Source organism: Plecotus auritus, assembly GCF_963455305.1.
Source record: "Plecotus auritus genome assembly, chromosome: 2".
Lineage (NCBI taxonomy): Eukaryota > Metazoa > Chordata > Mammalia > Chiroptera > Vespertilionidae > Plecotus > Plecotus auritus.
In genome coordinates, this window is record NC_137771.1 from 171,409,379 (window position 1) to 171,421,776 (window position 12,398).

Genomic DNA, 12,398 nt, shown 5'->3' on the forward strand with positions numbered 1-12,398 from the left:
CTTCACGTCCTTCATCCAGAAACTCAGATGAGAATGCTAACTTCACGGGTCCATGAGAATCAGATAATGTCTATGAAAGAGATTTATAAATGACAAAGGGCCGTGCAAATGTGAATTATTTCATTATTCTGCCTGAGCATGAGGAATTAACAAGTTGTATGTACACTGGTATCTCCGTGGGCCTGGGACACGGTGACTGTGGATGTTGGCTTTCTTAGTCACAGCGTTAGGAACGTGAATGTGCAGTGCGCCCCCAGCTGCTGGTGGGTGGCTGGCCTGTGCTGAGACAGGCCCTCGGGGCACTCAGCAGCACACCCTGAACCCACCTCTGCCCTCTTCCCAGTGCCGGTCCTGCAGACCTGCCTGCCTCGGGGGCCAGCAGCAGCCAGGTGCCGCGTTCCCTGCTCCACACCGGGCAGCGGGCCTCTCCCCAGGGCTTACGTCGCCTCAGCCTCCACCCTGTCACTGCGTGTGGACGTGTTATCCACCCGAATTTGGCCAATCGTCCCAAGGGCCCCTCTCTGGCCTGGTTGTCCCCCTCGGAGGGCTGGTGTAGGAAGAGGAGGGAAGTTCACATCCCCGGCTCTGCACAGGGAGATGGTAGCCTGAATTGTACCCTAAACGTTTCAACCTTGGACATGGGAGTACAGGGCTGCTTTGCTTTTCTTTTTCTCAAATCTGTCAGTCATTAGAGATGCTTTGGAAATGGATTTCTGTTCCCTAGACACACGGTATCAGCACAGAAAACGTGTCGGGTATGTGCCAAATACCATTAACTGTGTGTGTCAGTCTGTGTGAACTCATGCAGTAACTCTATATAGTAGGAATTTATATTATCTCTGTTTTACAGATAAGGAACCTGAGTCAAAGAGAGGCCATTTAACTTGCTTAAAGTTATACAGATAGGAGCTCCGGAGACAGAATCAAACCTAGCGTCTGATTCCAGACCCAGTACCCCACCAAATGGGGAAGGGTGACTCACATCTGAATAACTGAGGTTTGATAACATTTTGCACGTTTGCAAAATCCTCTCTTGTCTTTGGCTGGATTTCCCCTGAAGCTCAACTTTTCAGTGTTGGGTGGACAATGGGCAGGAATGCCTGGGGTTTCTCTCTGCCTAGAGAGCTGCTCTTGGAAACCTCCAGTTTCTCCCCGCCGCCCCTCCTCCCTCTGCTGTAGGCGACCTCGGGGCTTTCTGAGGCCGTGCTACAGCTAGTGCTGCAGGAAAGCGCCTTGCAGCCCGAGACCAGTGAGGACAGCAGTGCTGACAGACGGGGCCAAGCACAGAGGAGCCGGAGCCTCCCCTTGGCGGGACCGCTGTCTCCAGACTAAGGCTCAGTGTTGCCAAGGCCCAAGTTCATTGCCACGTTTAATCCTCCTGACCCCATTTCCGTGGACAGTTTGTACCTAGTCTAGATGGTCGCTCAAGCCTGGGTAGGGAGTCAGAGATAGGAAGCAGACAGAATCCTGTATCAGTTTGCATTTCCCTCCCCGCTTACTGGAGAGCTCTCACCAGCATTTGATAAATTCCTATCGAATGAACAAATGAATAAACATTAAGTTAAGCCCAATCTGAAACCCTGTAACTTTACCCGAGGAGTGAAGGATGCCCAGGGGCACATCTAGTTCCTTCTCTGGGTGAATCAAGTCCGTCTGTGAAGGAGCTCTGCCCTTCTTCTGACCTTGTCCCCTTTTTCTCTCACTTGCGTGAACACACTGAAACATACGTGTCATGTTTTCAGATGACACAACGCTGGTAGGAACCACTCCTCTGATAGACGGGAATCAAGAACACAACGTCTTAGCTAGGAGGTTAATAGAAGATTAAGAGAAAAATCTCCAAGTTAAACCCCAAGTAGAGAAATGCGGGGAGCTGGGTTGAGCAGACCCTGTGGATCAGATTGGGGTTTTCAGCAGGCTGCCTGCTCAATAGAAGCCAACAGCATGACTTAACTCTCAGACCACAGGGATAGACATACAGTGTCTAGACATGGGAAACGGGTGCCTGCCTTAGTCTGTGCAGGACACACTGCATCTGAAGTACTGGGCTCAATTCTTTGGGCCCCCTCTTTGGAGGGACAATGACATAATGAAGTCCATCAGAAGAATATGATAAAAGTATTGGAAACCCCCCATTTGAGAGCGATTTGAAGGAACATTTTGGAAAAGAGAAGACTTCGGGAATTCTTGTCTAGTCTTCACATATGTGGAGCTCTATGGAAGAAAGTTACTTTGTATTACCCTAGAGGGCAGATTAAGAACGCTGGGTGGAAATTATGAAAACAATGAAAATGTTAAAATCACCACTGCCCCAGGAGGGGACAGCTTCATAAAGCAGAGAGCTAGGTATCTTTAAAAGGGCCCTGCCCTGAGCAGGAGTTTAGGGTAGAAGGTCCTACGCCTCTGATCTGTAACTTCAGCTGCCTCTCCCAGCTTCGTGTCCTCTGCAACTCTGCCAAGCGTGGATTTGAAAGTCCCCTCCCCACAGTTACACCAATCCCTATATCACCAACACATTAGGTACAAGCGTGGGCCTTCTGACATTCTCATAGATTGAAACAACCATTAATCTAGCCAGACTGAGTGAAAGGAGTTCTGAACCTAGAATGTGAAAACCTGAGTCTGGTCTTGTCTCTGCTACCAACTATGTTGGGACCCTCATTTTTACCAGTTATGAGTTAAAAGAGTGGGATGATCTATGACAACTCTTTCACTTACCAATGCACTCATTCATTCAACAAATATTATCTACCATCTTCCAGACACTGTCTTCCTTAGGTAAGTCCCTCCCTCTTTCAGGGTTTCATTTTCCTCATCTGTAAAATAGGGGGGGTGGATTAGGTGAATCCCAAAGTCCCCTGAACGTCTAATAGGCCATGTACCCACCTGACAATGCCATTATCTCAGCCCACATGTCATTGTTTTGGCTAAAGGTTGCCACATAATGCTTGGATGAATGCTTTGCTAAAATCAAAAACCATTTTGTGGGTCAGGCTTTTCTTAAATCTGTCTACCTATTAACTCATATTTTAAAGTGAATGAAAAGATTCTTTTAATTTGTATATGTCAAAGGCATATCACATTAAGAGGAGCAAAAAAAAAATAAGCAATGAAAGAGGAAAATTAAGAGAACAACCAATGCTAATCATAGTTATAATAATGATCATAGTAGTTAATACTTATTGATGCTTATCGAGACCACCTTTTGAGACTTTAAAAATCTAAAAATGCCTTTAGTGAACCCTCATATTGACTGATGGTTTATCGGGGTGCAGAAATTCTAGGTTGGAAATAATTCCCACTCAGAATTCTGAAGCAATTGCTCCATTTTCTTTTACGTTTTAATGTTGTTGCTGAAAACTGCTGTTATTGTGGTCCTTGGTTTGTTGGGGTTTACCTAATTTTCCCCTCCTCTCTGAAAGTTTTTAGAACACTCTATTTCTGCCACTATGTCCTGATGCTATGCTATGTTTTAGAGTGGGTCTTTTTTTAAATAATTGCAACAAGTACCTGGAACATTGTGTCAATTTGATGCATGCCCTTCCGCCCTGGGAATTTTTCCTTACAATTTATTCTTTTCCATTCTGTCTACCTAAAACTTGTTAGATTGATTCTCTCATTTTCTTATATTTTTCCTCTCATATTTTCGTCTCTCCGTGTTCTTTTTCTTCTTTCTGGAAAATTTCTTTGACTTTATCTTCCCACCCATGTCTAAAACGTTTTGTTTCAACCCTGTTTGTCATTTCTAAGAGCTCTTTTTCATTCTGTAATTTCCCCATTTCTGTAGCAGCTTGTTCTTTTGTGAAGGACAGGATGCCTCTCGTAGCCTTCTGGGGACATGACAGTGCCCTTGAAATGTTACTGTCCTGCCTGCAGTTTCTTCCCTCTGAGCTCCTGGTCCTTTTTGTTTGCTTAGTTTGGCCTCTAGCGAGGGCCTTTTCTGAAAAGCCTGGTGATCCTCAGCTGAATCATATTTCCGTTTGTCAGTGAGGCACCAGAGGGCTGACTGGCTATTGTGTGTAATGGAGGGCGCTTACTGACTGGAAGGTTTCCCTGTGCGGTGGTCTGACCAGGCACTGGAGGTCTGGGGACGGGATCTCCGCATGTCCGTATTTGAGTATCTGGGCATCTCTTTGGTTTTCCGTAATGAAAGATCTTCAGATCTGCCTAAAAGTTTGTAGTTGCCTGCAATGTTCTGGGAGCCAAGCATGGAGGCCATCTCCCTATTCTGTATGTAGACTTTCATTGAATTTCAATTTTTCAGGAACATATGCACTGGGTAGAAGAGAGATCTAATGGTCTGCTGCCCTTTACAGACTTTCAGTCCTTCTTGCCTCCTTAACCCACTCGTACCTCTACCCTCAGCGCAGCCTGGACTCACTTCCCCAGGGCTAAGTGCCAGGAACTCCACTCTCACCTCCATTCTACCAAGTCAGACACCACTCTTTTTTCTTTATCCTCATCTGGGGATGTGCTCCCCTTGACCCTAGAGAGAGAGAGGGAGAGAGAGAGAAACACTGATGAGAGAGAGAAGCTTCGATCAGTTGCCTCCCAAATGCCTCCTGACTGGGAATCAAACCTGCAACCCTTTGGTACATAGGACAACACTCCAACCCACCGAGCCATACCAGCCAGGGCAGATTCACTCCTGAAGCTACTTCGTTATTCAAATAAAATGTTGACTTCTCTTCTCACTGTTCCCTCTTAGGCTCTTTGTTTCTGTGAGTCTCCCCACACCCGGTGTCATTTTTGTCAGGTTTAGAATTAGTGGATATAGAGTCAAATGAACAAGATAAATTTTTTTGAAAGATGCTCAGAACATAAACTGTGGGATCTGGAAGACACTGACCAGAATGGGTGGCAGCCAATGAGAGAAAACTCTCAGGCACTGTAGCCAGACATCTCAGTTACAATCCGGGCACTAATTCCTGGAATTGATTCCCGGTGCACTCAACAGGTGTTGGTTGCTCGCCTGCCACGTACCAGGCATCACTCTAGCCTCAGGAGATGTGGCCATGAGCAAGAGAGACTGTTTCTGGATCTCACATTCCTTCCAGGATCTTACATTCTGATGTGCAATACGACAGGACATAAGTTAACAATCAAACAAGACAGCACTTAATGATAAGTGCTCAAGAAAGTGCAATAGGATTGTGTGTTAGAAACTACATATAGAGACTGCCCTGCTCACAGATTCTAAAACGGCAAGGGGTTCTGAAGTCCATTCTCCCCACTGTAAGCATGAGGAGATTCGGTATGGAGAGGGGAGGGGGTCTTCCCAATGTCACACGGGGGTAAACCTGCCCCAGTCCCAAGGCCTCTCGATTCCGGCTCCTGCATTCTTCCCATTGTCAATTACTATGCACTTCAGGAGACCTCCACTGACTGCAGACCACACTCCGCCTCTCTGTGGCTCTGCCCTTCATTTCAGCACAGGGCAGCAACGAAGCCAATTAATTAGAGCCTTCAGTTGCCGTGGTTAGCAGCCCAACTCCAGGAAACAACGACAGCAAATCGTCAGCTTTACTGGTAATTAGACCTGGCAGCTCCATGGGCTCCCGAAGTGCAAACTGAGAGCCCGCAGTCGCGTTCCCCAGGCCCAGACACGGCCGCACGCCTGTTCCGAAAATTCAACTCAAGGTGAAAACCGCTCTAAACTTGTGTGAAGGCCGCTGAGCTTCACCCTCTGAGTTTCACCCTCGTGTGTGCGGGGCAGAGGTTTATGGGGACAGATTTTGAAGCCACCACACCAAGCATGTCAAACTCACAGCCTGAGGGCCCCATGCGGCCCACAATGAGTATTTTTGGGGCCCAGCCAGTATAATGGTGTGAGCAGTTACTTACAGTTATGAAGGGAAATAGATCTCCTGTCAGATCCAGAATTACTGGCATTCACCTTGGGTCAGTTTTGAAAGTAATCACTGCGGACAAGATTTCCCCCGAAGTAGGAAAGATAGTAGCAGAGAAGAGATGCCAAGTGTCAGGAAGAAAACATTAATTTTATCATCGCTCTTGTTCTATATATATATATATATATATATATATATATATACACACACACACACACACACACACACACACACATACATACATATACATATATATACATACATACATATACACTATACTATACTATACTTTTCGGAATAAACCTACGTTTCTATGAAAATTGGAGCTTTTGTTTTTTTGCGGCCCACATAAACTTAAACCTTGTTTATCTGGCCCATGTTAGCTTTGAGTTTGACATGCTTGCACTACATGGAGGCACCCTCAGCAACTTGGGGCTTTTCCCAAAGCTCACACCCTGGTCCTGGAGCAAAACTGGACACTAGCCATCATCCGCTGCCCCCTTTTATTTATATATATATAATTGATTTTTTTACAGAGAGGAAGGGAGAGGGATAGAGCGTTAGAACATTGATGAGAGAGAAACATCGATCAGCTGCCTCCTGCACACTCTCCACTGGGTATGTGCCCACAACCAAGGTACATGCCCTTGACCGGAATCGAACCTGGGACCCTTGAGTCCTCAGGCCGACGCTCTATCCACTGAGCCAAACCAGCTAGGGCTGCTGTCCCCTTTTGTTCCTTCAAAATATGCCTCCCTGGAATGTGTTCAGGTCTTTCCCCCATTACATTGTTGACTTGTCTTATGGGTTATTGTTGGTGTTTTAATTAATTTCATTCTAAAATAACTCTTAAATGAGAAATATTGAGCAGTCCTGGAAATTAGAAAGGGGTAGGGATTACCCAGAATTCCTCACCCAACAAAGCCAGTCTTAACATTTTGATGAATTTCCTTCCCATTAGTTTCTTCTTAGTTGTTAAGTTGTTGATGATGTTCTTCACACTGTTATATGTGCAACTTTACACCCTGACATTTTTTTCCTTTTGTTTCTTTCTTTTACCTGACTTTATATATCTTGTAAGCTCTTATAAAGCTTTATCAATATCTGATGGCTGCATAATTACACATTCACTTAGTGGATATATCATAACTTAACCATTCCCTTCCTGTTAGATTTTTACATTTTAGTTTTAAGGTGTTTTTTTTTTAATATTATGGTTAAGTTTTTCTCCATTATGAACATCTTATGCTTAAAGCCATGTAAGTACAGGTGCATGTCCCCCATCTTTCTGCACTTGGGGGGGAATCACGTGCATAGTCTACTTTGAGATGTGCCACGCTAAGGGTCGCCACCTAATGATGAAATTAATCTCTGACGGGGGGAGTCCAGGCTCTGGCACAGGTGCAGGGGGAGAGAAGGACAATTTGAACAGGAGCTGGCAGACCTCCTCAGTGTCCTTTAAACCGTACCAGCTTCATCTCCTCTAAGGCAGCGCTGGCCTCCGGGTTGACATTCCTACGTAGACGTTAACTCGGCTCATTAATTCTATGCCTGAACTGGCTGAGCATTGTGGAGGAATCGGATGCACAGAGTTAGAGGGCCGGCAGCCAGCAGAGGAGGAGGATCCTGGTCTGACTTATCTGATGGGCGATGCAGTGTCAGAAACCGGCTTCCACAGTTACCAGCAGGCTCGGCTGGCAGGCACGGTGGGCACTCATCAGACTCCCGGGACGGGGGCTCCTTCAGGTGGAAGAGCGGCGCAGAGTGAAGAGACAGGAGTGAATCCTCATTTTCCATCCAGGGGCCCGGGTCACTGGTCCCCTTGTCTTAACAGGAAAGCACGTGCTGACGTGGGAAACCTTTGAAGGCATCCACGGCACTTTTCCCAGACAGCCTTTGGGCCCGTTCTTCCAGTTGGCTTGTGTAAGGGCAAGCTTCCATTAACGTTACTAAAAAGGAAGGAAATTGGGTTCATTTACATAATAATTTGCATGCCTATGTACATGTTCCCAGACCATGTGCCATCAAAATTGATGATTTTGTCCAACCAGCGAGGCTCAGTGGATTGAGCATCGCCTCATGGACCAAGAGGTCACTGTTTAGATTCCCAGTCAGGGCACATGCCTGGGTTGCAGGCTCAATTCCCAATAGAGATGTTTCTCTCTCTCCCTTTCCCTTTCTCTCTCTAAAAACCAATAAAAACATTAAAAATTAAAATTTATTTTTTCCATATCTTCTGTACCCCTATCTCAAACTTAAATAATAACTACTAATACCTCTAGAATTTATTTTTAAACATTTGGAGAGCTAACTCTGCTTAAGGTGCTGTCCTAAGTGCGTTAGAAGTATTCTCTCATTTAGTCTTCATAGCAACCTATGAAGCAGATACTGTTACTGTTAGGGTCGCCAAAGGAGGAGCGCACGAGGCCAAAAGGGGTGAAGAATTATGAATTTATTAGGTCATCTGGATACCAGATGGGCTGAGCCCCAAAATGGCGCCAGCACCAGAGACAGGGCGTCAGAGGTTTTTAAAGGACTCTAGGCGGGCTTTTTCTGGGCGGAGAATTCTCTGTGCAGGTCCGGATTCTGGGAAACTCCGGAGGGGAGAGATAATGGTCTCAGCAAGTGGAACGTGGTCTAAACAAGTAGAGTGTCCATTGTGAAGTGGCCTGAAGGTCAGTTTCCAGGGGAGGGGGTATCGATTCAATTATTTGGTCAGACCTAACATTTTGTTATTATCCTCATTCTACAGATGAGAACACTGAGTAACTTGCCCCTGTCACTCAGCCGGGGAGGGGCTGTGCTGCCCGGGAGGAGGGGGTAGAGGCGTGGGCCCTGAATGGACAGCAGTGGACTGCGGGCGGGGCCCTGGCCCCACCTCTCTGGATGTTGCCGGCTTCTTTCCCCACGTGTAGAAGTGCTTAGGGATAATCTAGCTCACACTGTGTGTACAGGGAAGCTCAGTTAATCCCCAACCAGGGACCAAGGAAAATGGACCTAAAGGAAAGCAGTAGTTTCTGGCAACTGTAAGATCCATCTCCTTTCCACAACTTGCACGTGGCCCTGTGTGCTGGAAAGACGGCGCCGCGGCTGCCCTGAGGGGCAGGAGGCACGTGAGGACGTGAGGAGCAGCTTCTGCCCTTGGGAAGCACCACGGAGAGTGGAGGACGGAGTCCGCCAGGGGGTGGGCAGCAGGGGCACAGGCTCCCCCTGGAGAGGCCAGGACCCAGAAGGAGAGAGACTGGGAAAGTGGGGGAAGAATCAGGATGACTCAGCAGCAGGCTCCGGAGTCAATCCCAGTAGCACTTAGCATCAGAAAGACTTGGGCGGGCCTGCGCCGGGCCCTAGGGAGCAGGCCACGGAGATGTCTGGGAAGCGCCCAGGAAGGGGCCAGGGCAGAGGCCCACAGGAAAGGCCGGGCTCTCCGCGGGGGTAGCGGGTGCTGTGGAGTTAGTGAGATGAGAGCTGCTTGCCGGTCCTGGGGTACAGGTGAGAGGAGACCCAGACACACCGGCCTTCACGCTGAGAGTCTGTGCTGCCCACTTCGGGCTCCCAGCGTCTCCCTAGTAGAAAGAAGTTTGGTTTTAGAATCTGAAGCAGGATAGGATTGACAGTTTGGAAGTTAAGTGTCCATAGCAGGTTGTTTTAAAATATCCGGTGGAAATATGATGTGTCCTCGGAGTTTGGAACAGGGTGTGCCAGCCCCCCTGACCTCTGTGGGGCTGAGGACACCCCTCAAATGGAAACACTGTCCATCGAAAGAACAGCCGACTAGCTGATAGAGGAGACCCAAGCATAGATGTGAGAGAGAAACATCGTATGCGCCCCAGCCAGGGATCGAACCGCAACCTTTTGGTGTGCGGGGCGATGCTCCAGCCAACTGCTGTCCCCAGGAGGCTTTGTGCTTAGCTGTACGAGACGCATTGATAACTAACGGGTTCCCTTGGGGAAAGTGAAAGTCTCAGCGTTTAGCTAGGAGCGGTTGTTCCTGTCTCTGGGTCTCTCTGCCCAGTGTTACTGCTTCTGCCCCAGGATCAGTGCAGTGGGAAGGGCCGGGCCTGAAGGGAGGGCAGGATGGAGCACTAAGGGTGGTCCCTAAGCAGGATGTGGCCCCTCTTCCCCGCCATCCTTCCCCTTGGTCCCTGGTGGCTGAGCGCATGTGAAATGACCCTGTTCCCCTTCCAGGTAAACAGAGTTCAGCTCCTGCCTTTGAGTTGAAGCCTCATTCTCTCTTGTGTCGCTGGCAGCCTCTGTTTTAAGCAAATGGCTCCAGCGAGGGGTGGGGATGGGGAAGGAATCAGGGATTACAGGGAAGGCAGTTTCTCTCATTATTCCCTAGAATCAAGTGAGAGCGAGTGACTTAGAAATGGATGCTCAGGAAGAGCCTGAGGGGTGGTTGGGGGCAGAAATGGGGCATGCGGTGGAGCCCTTGGAAGAAGCAAAGGGGCATAGTGGGGAAGGGTTGTAAAGACACGATCAGCTGGAAGCTGGCAAAGAAATAATGAAAAGAGCTCCAACCAAATGAGGAGTTAGAATCAAAGTCCCGGTTCCAGGCAGGCCCCAGCTGTGGCTGCAGTTGGACTGGCCAAGTGATTCAATGGCACCACTAATTCCTTTTTTTTTTTCTTGTTTTCTTTCCTGCTCCCACCTCCCTTTTCCATCCTCTGCCTTCTTTCCCAAATCCCATCTTTTCCCTCCATCCTCTCCTCTGCTCTCACACATCCTTTCTCCCCTTCCCTCTGCCCCACACCCTCACATTTGCTCCCATCCCCATCACCTCCAAGCTCTCCGGCGGATGTGAGCTGACCGTGGTCCTCCAGGACTTCAACGCCGGCCACAGCAGCGAGCTGACCATCCAGGTGGGGCAGACGGTGGAGCTGCTGGAGCGGCCGAGTGAGCGGCCGGGCTGGTGTCTTGTGCGCACCACGGAACGGAGCCCCCCGCAGGAGGGCCTGGTCCCCAGCAGCGCCCTGTGCATCTCGCACTCCCGAAGCAGCGTGGAGATGGACTGCTTCTTCCCCCTGGTGAAAGGTAGGCACCACAGAGGGGAAGGGATGTGGCCTGGGACTCCGCTGGGGATACTGGTCCCTCTAACTGAAGCAAATCGTCAAGTTAACCTGTCTCATGACCTCATGGGATTTCCCGGGTCCTGCTTGTGAAGAGAGTGGGTTGGGAGCTTAAAGGGAGAGAGTACTGAGTATCTGTGTGACCTTGGGAGTTATTTAAGCTTTCTGAGTCGGTTTCATCTTAGAAATTAAGGTTGAATTAGATGACTCTCAAGATCTCTTTCAGATGTGCCACTGTAGCACCTGCATTTGAAAAGTCCTCTCCTACCTGTGGCCCAAAGCCTGGACTCCTCTGTCCACTGCCCTGTTCCCCCCCCCCCACCACCACCACAGCTCCCTCGGCTCCCTGACACCCCCACCCACCCCAGTGCTCCTGCTGACACAGAGGCACCCAGCAAGCCCAGGCTCAAGGCCCTGCCGGGACCTGGGGCGCTCACTTAGGTGCCTTTGACGGATAAGTTATTGGAGCCTCGGCTTCTGTTTGGTGTAGTTCTGTGTTCCCTCCACATGCTTGTTTATTCATTTTCTCACGCAGGGAGACTCACCAACTAGAATAGTGATCCTCCAAGGTGGGGTGTCTCAGCACCCCCTGGGAACCTGTTGGAAATGCAAATTCTCAGGCCCCTCTCCAGGTCTGAGTCAGGTCTGTGTTTTAACAAGCCCTCCCAGGGACTCTGGTGCACCAAAAGCCAAGGCTGGTAGGAGCCTGGGAAGTCGCTCATTTTACACCGAGGAAACTGAGGCCCAGAGAGCGACGTGGTTCTGAGCTTTTTGTAACTCATCAGCTAATCTATATTAGTGGTTCCAAAAAGCTCAGCCTTGTATGCAGACCTGTGCTAGGTATTCATGGGCTAGGAAGAGGGAAGGGACCTGCTTCTGTATGGAGTCAGGGATGAGGGTCGCCGTGGAGACCTGCTTCAGGCTTCCTAGGTGGTACTACAGGCTAATAAGGTTTAAACGTTCTGGAATTCCATCTAAACCATCTCCAAAGCCTGACTTCCTCCTGCGTCCACCAGGTGGCGATAGCAGGTGGCTTGTTGACAGGCCTCTCATCCAGCCTGCCTCCTGGGTTTTTCCACCAGGAGAAAAATGCAAACTAAAACCTGATTCTTCCCTCCCCCAGTTCAGCCCTCACCCGGTTCATTTCTCCCCTTTTCTCTGGGGACTAAAGAGGGGCTGTGTCCGGAAGTTCTGTGGAATCTGGAATTGCCCAGGCAGCTCCTCAGTCCTTTCAAGTAGCCACTGAGAAACTCGTGGTCCCAGGGAAGAGAAAATCAGGGACACAGGAATATGGTTCTGATTGAAGTTTAAACAAGAGGGAAAGTGGGACACACAGAGGTCAGCATTGTGAAGGTGAGATGAGGTAGCATACGAAACACCTAGAACAGTGCCCGGCACTCAATACAGTAAGTTGTCAAAAGTTAGAGTTATTACATCATTTGTCACAGATTCCTTAGCGAAGTAACTACAGAATCCCACAAGT

The 12,398-nt window shown here is 48.7% G+C and overlaps 1 protein-coding gene across 16 annotated transcripts in view; it reads left to right on the forward strand.

The window, feature by feature from the left end:
* KALRN (kalirin RhoGEF kinase) overlaps nt 1-12,398 on the forward strand; it is a gene marked incomplete at both ends in the record, with an annotated part of 667,375 nt that overhangs the window by 519,830 nt on the left and 135,147 nt on the right. For all 16 annotated transcript variants that reach the window (XM_080657248.1, XM_080657225.1, XM_080657253.1 and 13 more), the window contains one exon: nt 10,634-10,880. In XM_080657248.1, the coding sequence (XP_080513374.1) occupies nt 10,634-10,880 (247 nt within the window). The remainder of the gene's footprint in view (nt 1-10,633; nt 10,881-12,398) is intronic.